The following is a 12116-nucleotide window of genomic DNA, read 5'->3' as shown; positions in this document are numbered from 1 at the left end:
CTCTGCAGCACCCGGGAGCGCCCCCGCAGCTCAGTGCTCTGAAGCTGGCTCCAACAGAAGACACGAAATCAAATGAGCAGAAGAAGAGACCTGGAGGGTGAGTGCACCTTGTGTGTGGAGGCTTCTGAGAGGGACCAGACAAAAATGATACCGAAAGCTGCATCGACCTGGAGCAGCTACTGCTTTTGCAAAGAGTTGTCAGATCAGAAATACCAAGATCCGTGGATGTTTGGATGTCTGTTTGATTTTTTGATAAGAGGGTTTCTTAGCTTGATGTTTTTTGTTTTTCCTGCCTGACTACACGCTGTAGGATTCTGTACAAGGATTTCTTTTTCCAAGCCAGAACTGTATTAGGAAGCAAGTCCCAGCACTGCCTGTCTGATCTCAGGTGGCATCTGGTATTATGTTTGGCAAAAGATCTCTGCTTATACTGGTCAGGGAAATCGTGCAGCAATGCTGCTTGCAGGAACTTTCTTGAAAACTGGGATGTGATCTGGGAGGTTTTATTTCCCAGGACAGAGATCACCTTAGCTGCTGTTTCAATTTCTTAGTGCTGTAAGTGCTAAGGGCTTCCTGCTTGTTCAAAACTCCTGCAGCTGGAAGGGACTGAAGGCTGTTTAATCTGTCCTCACCCTCGGACAGGACTTGTGACTGATGTTGCTCCAGGTTAGTGTTTGTCTAACTTGTTCTTAAGGACTTTGGCTGGTGGAGACTCTGTCTTCTTAGGTGGTTGCGTCCAGACCACAGTATCCTAATACGTAGTTTGGTATTATTTCTCGTGGACTGGGAGAACAAATCGTTCCCTTCTTTGCAGCAAGCTTTTACCTGTTTCCCTTGGCCCCTCAGTCTTCCTTCCTGCAGGATAAATGACCTGGATCTGTTCAGTCTTTCCTCCTGGGCCATGTTGTCTAGACCTCTGACCGTTCTCCCGACTGCCTGCAGCTGGTAGATAACTCTTTGCAATGGTGTTTAAAATGGTATGCTAATCCCACGGAGGCTGGGCAGAAAGTCGCTCTGTGTGTCTTGTCTGTTCAGTGCAATAAAGCAAATGTACCGCTGGTTTCAGGGCAGGGGTGGGTATCTGGTCAGGAGTTCAGAGAAGATGCTGCTAGACAAGACGCCAGCTGGAGTCCCCCCTCTTGCAGCGTAGCAGTGGCAGCCTTGTCCCACTCCAGTATGGCTCGGGCTGCTGTGCTGACACAGACCCAGCAGAGGTGGAGGCCCTGCTAGTCGCTCTGGTCCACCCAGCCTAAACAAGTGCCAGCAGAAGAGACAGACAGAATGCAGTCCTTCCTGGGCTAGTGACCTGCTTGGGAGAAACATTTTGGCCAGGTCAAAATCTGGCCTTGCCTTTTGCTCCATCCTGGATGGAGCTCAGTATTTTGAATGTGTCAGAAGGTCAGGACGTGGCAGTTCACTTTCTTTTCCCCAGGTCCTCTGGTCCTTACGGCGTTTGCTTTGAGCTGTAATGCAGGACCACTGTAACCCAGTTGTGAGAGGAGCACGAGTGCGGGGCTGTGAATTGGTACTGACCTTCCCTGTGGACGGCCTCCGTGCGAGGAGTGGTGGTTTCAGTATCATCTCGTGGGAGCAGGAAGAGATGTAAGATGTAGTGGACAAAAAAAGGGTTCGTAGTGTCCTTTGGGATGCAGAGATCCCAAAATGCATAGAAGGCAACAGTGAAAGTAATGTAGATAAGAATTTGTAAAGGTAATGGCCTTTGTAAAATGCCAATATAATTCCACTAAGATAGATTGTGATCTTTAGAGCTTGTCTATAAAATGCTCAGCTGCAGAAACGATAAGTATATTTGTGCTTTAATCAAGCGAACCTGTCACTGATGTTGTTGTGTGGGTTCAGACGGGTGTAGAGGGGGTTTCCGACGGCACGGGGGTACCAGCGAAGGCTGCGGGGAGTTTTGCTGTCTGAGCAGCAGCTGTCCTGGCAGCAGGCAGCGGGATGGCTGCGGTTGCACCGGCTCTTGTGCCGTCACGCCGAGCTTTGCTCCTGGGAAGTTGGGGGGGCTGTTGTCCCAGCGTGAAGTGCAGCATCACCGCTGGGTCTGTGCCGTAATCAGAGCATTCTACCGTGCAGGATTTCTAGAGCTGTTGGCATAGGCACACCAGAAAAATACCTGTCTGATGCTGAGCAAGTTGCAAAGGTTTCCTGAAATGCATTTTGATGGGTTACCCCAAGGTGCGTGCTCCTTGTCTCCCCAGAATTACTCCTTTAGACATAAGCACAGAAAAGATGTCTTTTTCAGCTTGTAAATGTTTCATGGAAAAAGGCTGTCAAATACTTGTTTTTAAATACCTGAATATTTATTAAATATTAACGTACCTCCTGAAATGCTCACCTCACTGTCAGTGTATTTTCAGCCAAAGGGAAATAATTACTTTGCATAGTGTATGGAAGATATTTGAAATCTTCACGTGTCTACTAATGTACTTTATCACAACTGTAGCTGAAAAACTAAGTTAACATGAATTTGTTTGGCTTTTCCTGAAAGTATTCCTCTTGATTTGGAGGGTGGGGTCAGACCAGAACCCAAAAAACCAGAAGCTCGCCCTGGTTCTTCCTTTAGCAGTGACTGGAGGATTCCTGGATTACTTCATTCTGTATTTATGCTCAGCTGTGTTATTTCAGGCACAATAAAAAACTGAAGCGGTTTGAAGTATGTCTGCCAAGTCCCCTACACTTTCATTTGAAACTGCATAAATCTTACCCCACCAGAGTGTAGGTGGGTCAGAATCTGGGATATCTAGTACTGTGTAAATACATACAATTCATACTTTGTGTCTTTCCCTGTTGTTGATAGTAGCCATGTCTGTGTATATATACACACATTATACCTGTTTGTATCTTGTGTGCAGTATATGCATAATGCTTATTCCATCTAATATGCATGTAAAGTATGGATTTTTTCTTGATACGGTATAGGTAGAAATATATATGCAACTTGTATTAAAATAGTGATATCTGAACACCTCTATTGCTTTTTAATATTTACCTGTATATCCTAGACACACACACACTGGTGAAAGTACAGGTTGAACGGCAGTAGTTTTAAACCTGACACTGAGTTTATCTTTGTTCTGTTTGGGTTACAGGGTTGGGACCAGGGAAGTACATAATAAATTGGAGAAGAACAGGTGCGTAGAAAGCCAGGGGTTTGATTTTTTTAATTGTAATTCCCCTTCCTTTTTTTTTTTTTGGCCTGTAGTCTGTCAATATTTGTTTGGCTTTGGTGTTTTTTTTTGTTTGTTTGTTTTTTAACAAATAACCTGAACAAAATTCTTAGTGGCTTTTAATGAATCTTGCAGTATTGCTTTGCTTTCTTATAGCTCAGTTCTGCATCTCTTGCTTCCCAGTTTGTTTTACTTACCTGCGTAATTGCATTACAATAACCCTGCAAAGCCCTGATCCCGCAAAGTAAATCCCCACGTGCATAACGGTGTAACTTCTCTTTTGATTTAAAGTAATAAAGTAGCCAAGATCGGGGGTCAGTGCACAGTGTGAGTTCAGAATAAAGACCAGTTCCTGATCCAAAACTCTTGTAAGTCTAACTAGCTAAATCGGAAATACGGTGAAAGTGGAAGTGACAGCACAGGAGATGAGATATTTAATTTAAGATTGCACTATGGTTTCCTAACAAAGCTAGGACTAGAATCCAGGCATACAACCCCATAGTCTTTCTGCTGGATTGAGCTGGTTCAGTTGTAAGCATGCAGGTAGTCTTGGTGACTGCTATGCACATGTGTAAGTGCTTTGCTGGATTAAGGCCCAAATTAAGCTCTAGCCCTCTGCTAAATTGATTTCTGGTGTGTGCTCCCACAAACTGACAAACCACCTGTGTTTTCTTTAGACGTGCGCATTTGAAAGAATGCTTTGAGACATTAAAACGCAACATCCCCAATGTAGACGACAAGAAGACCTCAAACCTCAGTGTCCTAAGGAGTGCCTTGCGATACATCCAGGTACGTATAGCGTTCGGGTTACTGTTGGCTGTCACTGTATAGCACTTTATCTACTGAAACCAGAGAACGGTGCTAACTTTGCTTAAAGCAAGTTACTTATCTTTTTCCTGTAGGGCAACGGAAAAAGGGCAGAGAAAAACTCTCATTCCTCCTTCTCCTCCCATGCTAGTGTAGTCATTTATCACTGCAGATTTCCAGAACATTTGGATATTCTAGGAACGTTTGCTTCATGCAGTCTCCTCATACTAGATGTTCCTAGTTAACCACAAGTCATCCGTACCAGCGATGGTGGTGCAGAGAACAGATAATTCAGACGATCTTAAGGAGGGACATCCAGGCTGTATAAACTTAAGCTGCTCCTTTTTTGACTAAGGTGAATTCTAATCCATATGTTTTGGTGGAGGTTTTCTGTTTGCTTAACCAAAACAGACAGGCTTCCATGAAGGTTTTGAATGTCTCAAATTCTTGATGAGTTGGAGATGTAAGTACAGGTTATTTGCTTGGAGGCATTGAAAGACTGGAATTTGGGATTGCAGCATGAAGCTCTAGGTGGATGGGGTACCAAGAATGAGTCTGGGAAAAAGTAAAGAGAAAATTCAGTTGTGGTCTTTGCAGGTTGAGTGAAGTAAGTGTTAGTGTTTGCTTATCTAATATTTGTAAAAGTGGTTAATGGTAGCACAAAATAAATTCTTAGAGATGTCCTCTGTGACTGTGAAATCAATAGCATGTAATGCAATGAAAATTCATCTGGAAAATGGAAGAGTGACTAAATTTATAGTGCAAATGAAGAGAGCCAATAGACCTCATACATTTTGGCTGGAATAAAGGGTGCTGAGGACTGTTCACAATGGGCTTTTCCACAGTAAAGTGTCATCTCTTTTCCTCGCTTTCTTCCCATTTTCCTCAGTCTCTCTCAAATATAATTTCATTCCTATGTTCAGAAGTACTGGTCATTGATTACTTGCATCAACTTTACTTTGGAGAGTCAGTAATTACTCATCACCTTTCAGAGTTAGACCAGCTCAGCCCTTCTCATTAGTCTTCACCGGCGATTTCCCTTGGAGAGCCTTTGGTTGGGGCAAATTCTAATGGTACCCAGCCACCGGAGGATGGCAAACAAAAGGAAATACCTATGTTGCTTTAAAAGGTCATTTTTGGAGATGTGGTTGTGTTGCAGCCTAATAGGCATTAGAAAAGGTCTGAGCTTTTCATTAGATTTCGGGCAGGGTGGTGTCGGTAGAGATGAGCTTCCATTAGCAGTAAGGGAGACAGATGATCCACTCTTGCGTTTGGGAGTTGAGTCCTGAGTCAGGGTGTCATGAAGGGAGCTGTTTCTGGCGTGATAGCTGATGCTCTGTGAATATTGATACAGGTGCAGACCTATCTGTGAGCAGACTCTGCTCTCTGGCAGCATTTTTATTCTGTGCTTTTGAAAGACAGCTTAAAATTCTCTTTGAGGATGTCGGTGGGGATGGCTGATTCTTCCTCTCCCTCTTCTCTGGATCTGTTGTGAAATGTTTTGAGGCTTAGAAGCAGTGCAGTTTTGTGCTACCTACAAGCATATGTACCAATATCTCAGTAAATTGCTAGGAATTAAACTCTTGTCATGTCCTCTTAGGAAGTGTAAACTGCTTTATGGTGGTCCAGAAGGTATTCACAGATTCAGAACCGCATTTTGTTTGCTTTAGGTTTCTGCCGCTCGGGGTCCATTTCGGTGCCGCCTCTGAATTGCTCTTCCCAGCATGGATCCGTTCTGGGAATCAGAATGGCTGGGATCAGGTCTGTCGACCTGACTACTCTGATGTGCCTGTGCTGTTCTGTGTGCCCACCATCTGGGGCTGAAGAGGGCCTCAGGGTGGTGTAATTGCAGTGTATTTAATCATTCAGTGAAGTGAAAATGCAGAAGTTCTGATGGTTAATGTTGCAATATTTGCATCCCGGTGCCAGGGACCATCATACCGTATCTGTATGGTATGCTGGTCACTGTATCTGCACAGCTCTGGTTTACTTGCTGCGCTGCCTGCATGCACCACAGACATCGTGGCTTGCAGGAGAAATTGCTAAGGAGGCTCCTCTCAGGTGTGCAGTGCCGGCATCTCCGAAACTCCCTGGTTGCCTGCGTTCCTTCTGGGCTGGCTTCGGGGAGCGTGCAGGGAGCAGCCCTCGACTTCTCCCACCAGTTTCAGTGCAGAGAAATCGAACTCTCTTGTCCAAATGTCTCTGCTGTCCCTATGTCTCTCCAGCTTCCCACTTGCAGGTGGCCTTAAAGGTAATGAAGCTGGTTTTGTGGTGGACGCGCGGGGTCCGGGCGCTGCGGGAGCCTGGCACTGAGCTGGGTGGGAGGGGAGGCCGGGGGGCAGGCAGCTGGGAGCTGGCAAGCCGCAGGTGGGGTGCAGGAGGTGTGTGCGGGAGCAAAACCTGAGTAAAGCCCCGAGGCCGGGGGCTGCGGGTGCAGCACCAGTTCCCCTGCCAGTAGTCTGCCTGGAGTGCCGCAAAGGAGAACTGCCCCATCGCCCGTGACGGGCCAAGGGTGGCCGTAGCGCTGGGACGGGGCCAGCCTGCGCGCTGCTGCGTCCGTCCGTCTGTCTGTCTGTCCGTCGGTGGGGCAGCGCTGGGCTGGCGCTGGCAGAGGGGAGGAGGCGGATCGGTCAGCCAGCCTGCAGCCGGGCGCTCACCCGCCATGGCGGTGAAGGTCACGGCGACCTTGGGCCCGTCCCGGCCGCCCGGCCTCCCCTCTGGCCGGGAGCTCCTGTGCCAGCATCACACCTCCATGTGTGCAGCGAGCACATGGTGAGCGCCAGCCCCGGCACGGCAGGACTGCCCACCCGGGGCGGCCGGCGGGCCGCGCGGCCGCGCCTGACCCAGAACCGGTAGCGGGGCCAGCTTGCTGCCCTGCAGGCGGTGGACACGGCACGGCTGGGGCGCCTTTGGAAACTCCTCGCTGGCACAGCTTCCACTGCTCGCAGCGCCCCGCCTTCTCCTCCTCCTGAGGGGCGGCGAGAGCGTCTCTGGCGGCTGCTCGCTCGAGCTCGCAAGCGGCAGGGAGTATCCCGAAAGCAGAGTGTTTTCTTTGGCAGCAGCTTCGCCGTGGGTCTGCGCCTGAATCACGGGATGCGGTTGCAGTAAAAATTTGAGCGCTCTGTTTATTTGCCTGAAAAAAACAGATTATTAGAAATCTGAATTTTCAGAGTTCAAAATAAAAAATGAATCTTCTTTTTTTTTTTGTTTTTTTAAATTCAGTTTGAATTTAGCTTCGATCTGTCTCAACAAAAATAACGTGCATCAGTGTGGGGATGGGATGAACCGCCTGCAGATGACGCTCGTCTCTCCCCAGGGGTTACAGAGAGCATAGCTGGGACTGTGGCCTGGGCTGGGACACCTCTTACCAGCTCAGGCAGGGTGAGATGAATCCTGGCCTAATCTGCAGACAGGAGCACAGAGTTGGTCATGATTACAGGAAAAAACAAAAGAAACATTGCCTTCTTGGCAGAAATCGCACGCCAGACTCAGTGTGTTTCGCTCAACAGGCTTGGTGCTTACCTCTCTCCCTTGAAAAGAACAGGGAAATTGTACAAAGGAGACTTAAAAGTAAAACCTCTTATTCTCGATATAGCAAAGTATTTTTCACTAAAGGGGAAAAAAACACCAAAAAACCAAATCCAAATGAGTCTTGCAGAGGAGGAGTGCAGCGTGCTGGCCCTGAAGCTCTGCTTAGCTGATCTGTGCCCGCAAGGAGTATGACAGTGCACTAATTGTTGCAGCCTCTCTTCCTGCAAAATCCTTTTTCCCCATTCCAGCTGGAACTTCTTAGAAACAGGCTGTTTGTTTCCTTGGCTGGATTTAAATATTTGTATCTGCATCAAATCAGATAAGTCAGAAAGTTAAATTCCGAACTTCCCATGGAGCTGTCATTTTAATTTATCCTTAGAGTTGGGCTTGTGCTCTGCAACAGTAAATTAGAATCTCTGCAATTAAACACACTGTTACACAAAGGAAATTAGGCTGAACGCAGCTGGAAGTTAATAAGCCTTTTAAACGGTGATTCAGTTTTAGGTGGTGTAGGCTGTTGTGCTGTGGCTCTTGGCTGAGGGAGTTGTCCCTGCAGGTCACGGCAGCGAGGTGGGCTCCGGTCCCAAGCGACAGAGCCTGTGATGAAGCGTGTTCGTTACGTGGGCCACCTCGCCCTTCGTTCTTCGCTTTCCTCCCCGCAAAACATGCGTGAAAATGCTAGAGGCCTTCCAAAAGTTTCTAAAATGCATGAAGTGATGTGGGAAGAAAATGCTGTTTGCTTTGAGGGAGCGGAGCCCTGTCCCCTCGGCTAAGGCAGGCCAGCACCTGCTGCCGAAGCAGTGTCCCCCGGCAGAGACGAGGCAGGACAAGCCTGTCACCTCACCGGAGAGCCATGCTGCGAGAGGGAATTGCACCGCACTTCACTCGTGCCGGAGAGGGTGCTGCTGGGGTGGCCAGGGAGCAGAGCCCTGCGCAGAAGACGTCAGACACAGTTCAGAGCCAGGGCGTCCGTGCAGCTGGGTGTTTTGATTTGATTCTCTTTGAAGGATTCCTCGCCCCCCAAGGAAATGTTGTAATCATCTTGGTTGGAAGCTGATTGAAGCCCTTAAGCAAGACTGTTTTCTCTTCTGTGTTCTCAAACTGTGCCTGTCACTATGGTACCTGAACACCTTCCAGTTTCAGGGGTTATTTTCTATTGCATATTTAGTGTAAGACGACATCCAGGCCATTTGCTCCCCAGGTGACATCGGGACGGCCAGAGTGGGGCAGCTCGCGAGCAGCACAGCTGCAGCCTGGCAGATTTCAGACCACACTGCAAGTCCTGCTTGTTTGCCAGTTTCCCCACCACAACTAGAGTCAAATGCTGACTAAATAATAACGTGCTTACAAAATATTAGACAAAGCTGAGCTTCCCAGGGCATGCAAAAGGCAAAGAGTAAAATCCTTTGACAATTGTAAAGCAGGGCGCCACTGTGTTCTAAACTACTGCATGTGCTGCTCGGGTATTGCGGGAGCGTTGGGGGGGGGGTGTTCTGTGGTGATAGATGTTGGGCCTTAGTCCTACAGAGGAGCATTTGCTCTGTTCAAGAAATTGACTTTGCTTACAAATTCAGAGAAGTCATTTACCAATCCTCCTTGCTGCTTGTAGTGTTCGAGATGGAAAATAGCTGTGGTGAACTTATGATCTATAATACGACCAATTTGTCATTTATTGCCTCAGGAAGGGGCAGGAAGGGTAGAATTTCTTTCTGCCCCAGGAGCTAGGGTTGGCATTGTACCCCACATCCCACTGACTTGACGGGTATTAGAGCAAAGCCAGTGACTGACACTAGCTGAAAACTTGCCTCTTGGGCCGTGCCTGTAGTCTTCCCAGGAATCACCCAGATACATTTTTGATGCAAACCAGTCATTTGATTTTTTTGGTTATATGTGCTTAGAGAAATGTACAAATGAGTGGCAAAGCCATTTAAAAGTCACAAGACTGCTTATGTGAACAGGCTGCAGGCCTCTTGCTGTCACTTGAACTGTAGACCAGCTAGCCAGAGAAGTATTTTACCAAAGTAAAATAGTCTCCATCTTCATGATGGAAGAAATCTTCCCCTTCCGAACCCTTCTGACGCTGGGGCAGGTGCTGGGCTGCAGCTCCCTCCCGGCTCCTCGCAGTGAGAGGAAGCAGCACCTTACAGTTTCCACGGTCTGATGCCTTTCTCAGGAGCTAAAAAAAAATGTTCACGCTAAAAAAAAAATCGTGGTGTGCTGGACTCAAGGTAATTGAGATCTCTTTAGACTCCCAAGTAAATGACTGCATTGTTCATTTTGAGGGAAGTGTGCCTAATTTCCTCATCTGATACAAATGCGGGCTTCCTCAGCTGAACTGGCTTCACGTGGCCGTACTGTGGCCTCAGCTGACCTGCTGGCTAGGTCACCGCTGCCCAGATCAATGCTATTTTCCTTTGTCATATTTAACTGCTTTAGACTGAAGTTAAAGCAAGGACAAAAGTTCATAGGTCTCAGATCATTGTCAGATGGAAAGAAAAATAGTAGTTCAGCAAACTCAAACCATGGGTGTGGGTGTGAAGTAGGCATTAAGGGAGAAGTGATTATCCTAGGCGGGAGAACGGATTCTACCCCTTCATGAACAAAAAACCATAATCCTGCAGTAGAGGACGTGCCATCGTCAGTCATTGTGCTTCGATGCAGGAGGCTGGTTCAGTTTTTCACCATTAGCACGTTGGTTATTTTGGCTTTCCTTGTGTCTGCTTCCTCCTCTGTCACCCCTGTTTGCAGCGTGTGCTCTTCTGCCACCTCTCCTGTCCGTGTGCGGTGTGTTCTCGGCAGTCACCGGCTAAGCTGAGAGCACAGGATGCTGTGTAAGACAAACAACAAATTACAGAGCTGATTCCTGACGTCCTGCCAGGGGTAGAAATCCATTGTGAACTGACTTACCTGTGCTCATCAGTAATGCTAATTGTTTATATGAGATGTTTAAATTGTTTATCCTCACGTAGTCTCTTTTGGCTTTTCAAACTGCCTGAAGCAACAAGCTGTGCACCTGAAAATGGTGCTGTTTCTGATCTATGCGAGCAATAAACAACAGAATTGACTCCTTCAAGGGCAGAACGTATACAAAGTACCGTCCAAGGATGTCTAAATAGCGCATGTAAAAAATCCTTTGTGCTGTCCTTTTTAAGCTGATCCTGTGGACATGTGAACAGACCGGATACTGTTTTCACATTTGTTAAATTTTCCTATTAATAACCACAGCGTGTCGTCTTCTTCTGGTTTGGTTTTATTTATTGGTCACTTCATCAGTGCCTGAGCACAGTAATTCATCCCTGTCTAGTGTAGAGGACCAGAACAAGACTAGTGGATTTTTAAAGTCCCGTGGTAATGCTTAAGTTAGGGTTTAGGTGTTACATGCGTAAAGGAGGACACTGCAAACATGCCGGTTCCTGGTGTAGGGAGATACTGTACCACAGACAGAAAACCCACACTTCTGATGTTAGCATTTGGTCTCGTATAAAGAACAGAGCTCATTTACATTCAAGCAATGTAGTGGCTGGATTATTGATCAAAATGCATAAGCCAAACTGGGATGCTGAATCCAGTTAAATTCCCCACCTTGAAAAGTGTAGCTGTAACTGTTATTTTTTTATTCTGTGCCAGCCACTAGGTGAATATACTTATCTTCTATAAAATTTGCCTAGTAAGAACTGGGTCCATTAGTACTCTCAGTGCCTCCTTCATGTGAACAGCACTCACATGCCAAGCAGTGCTTATTCATGTTGTTTACCTGACCTGATCAATTGATTCTGTCTTGTCTAATTAGCCTGAATTTCATTGCCAATAATAAAGGCTTCCAGCAACAATAGGCTGTGGTCATGCAACATGGTGTCATCTGTAGATTTCAGAAAATGATGAGAAATAAGACCTTTAAAACAATAGCGTTTAGTAAAGTAAAGCAAGTTGGAACCTGCTTAAAAATGTGAAATGGGTAAGAATTAGGATGTAGGGCTGATCTTCTGCTGGAGTCAGTGGGAGTTGTTCATTCACAGCAAGTGCAGGGTCTAGTTCCTGCCTTTAATAGAGTCGTTGAAGAATTGATTTTAGCTTCAGAGGCATGACATCGCGCTATATCGATATGGGAGATGGGGAGCTCAACCTGAGAAGCCAGGGGTTGCTCACAGAGCTTCCAGTCTCTTGGCACTCAGTGTGCCAATCTGAGCCAGCCAGCCAGTTTCCACTGTCAGGCATGTTTTAATAGCTTCCAGCATGCAGCCTGGGACTGTGCTTAGCACGCAGTAGCACTGACATCGTTTTCCCTTTGGATAACTTGCACGGTCACTGAGTAGAAGAAACGTGGGATTCCCTTCTTGAATCAGAGAGTTTGGTACTCAAGCTGGCACATCCACCAAAACTGATGTGGGCTCCCAGGCAGCTGCGGACGTCTCAAATCAAATCCTCTGCCACCCCTCCCCAGCTGCAGCATGATCTGCCTGAAGGGAGGCTCCATCCAGAGAGCAGTCAGTGGATTTTTATTTGCAGGAGTGGCGACAAAACATGTCATGCAGTAGAGTGTTTAAAAATGCCCAGGGTTTGAACCTTGCTGAGTGAGTGGAAGCCGTTTCT

The 12116-nt window shown here is 47.0% G+C and overlaps 1 protein-coding gene across 1 annotated transcript in view; it reads left to right on the top strand.

Annotated features, from left to right (window-relative positions):
- The window catches only part of MNT (MAX network transcriptional repressor), a 43387-nt gene that overhangs the window by 14696 nt on the left and 16575 nt on the right, over window positions 1-12116 (top strand). The window contains exons 2-4 of the mRNA XM_009318830.1: window positions 9-97; window positions 3111-3152; window positions 3866-3977. Coding sequence (XP_009317105.1) covers window positions 9-97; window positions 3111-3152; window positions 3866-3977 — 243 coding nt within the window. The remainder of the gene's footprint in view (window positions 1-8; window positions 98-3110; window positions 3153-3865; window positions 3978-12116) is intronic.

Source organism: Pygoscelis adeliae, unplaced genomic scaffold (assembly GCF_000699105.1).
Source record: "Pygoscelis adeliae isolate BGI_AS28 unplaced genomic scaffold, ASM69910v1 Scaffold392, whole genome shotgun sequence".
NCBI classification, from domain to species: Eukaryota; Metazoa; Chordata; class Aves; order Sphenisciformes; family Spheniscidae; genus Pygoscelis; species Pygoscelis adeliae.
Note: the sequence above shows the minus strand (reverse complement) of the source record. Positions and strands in the feature narration are given on the sequence as shown.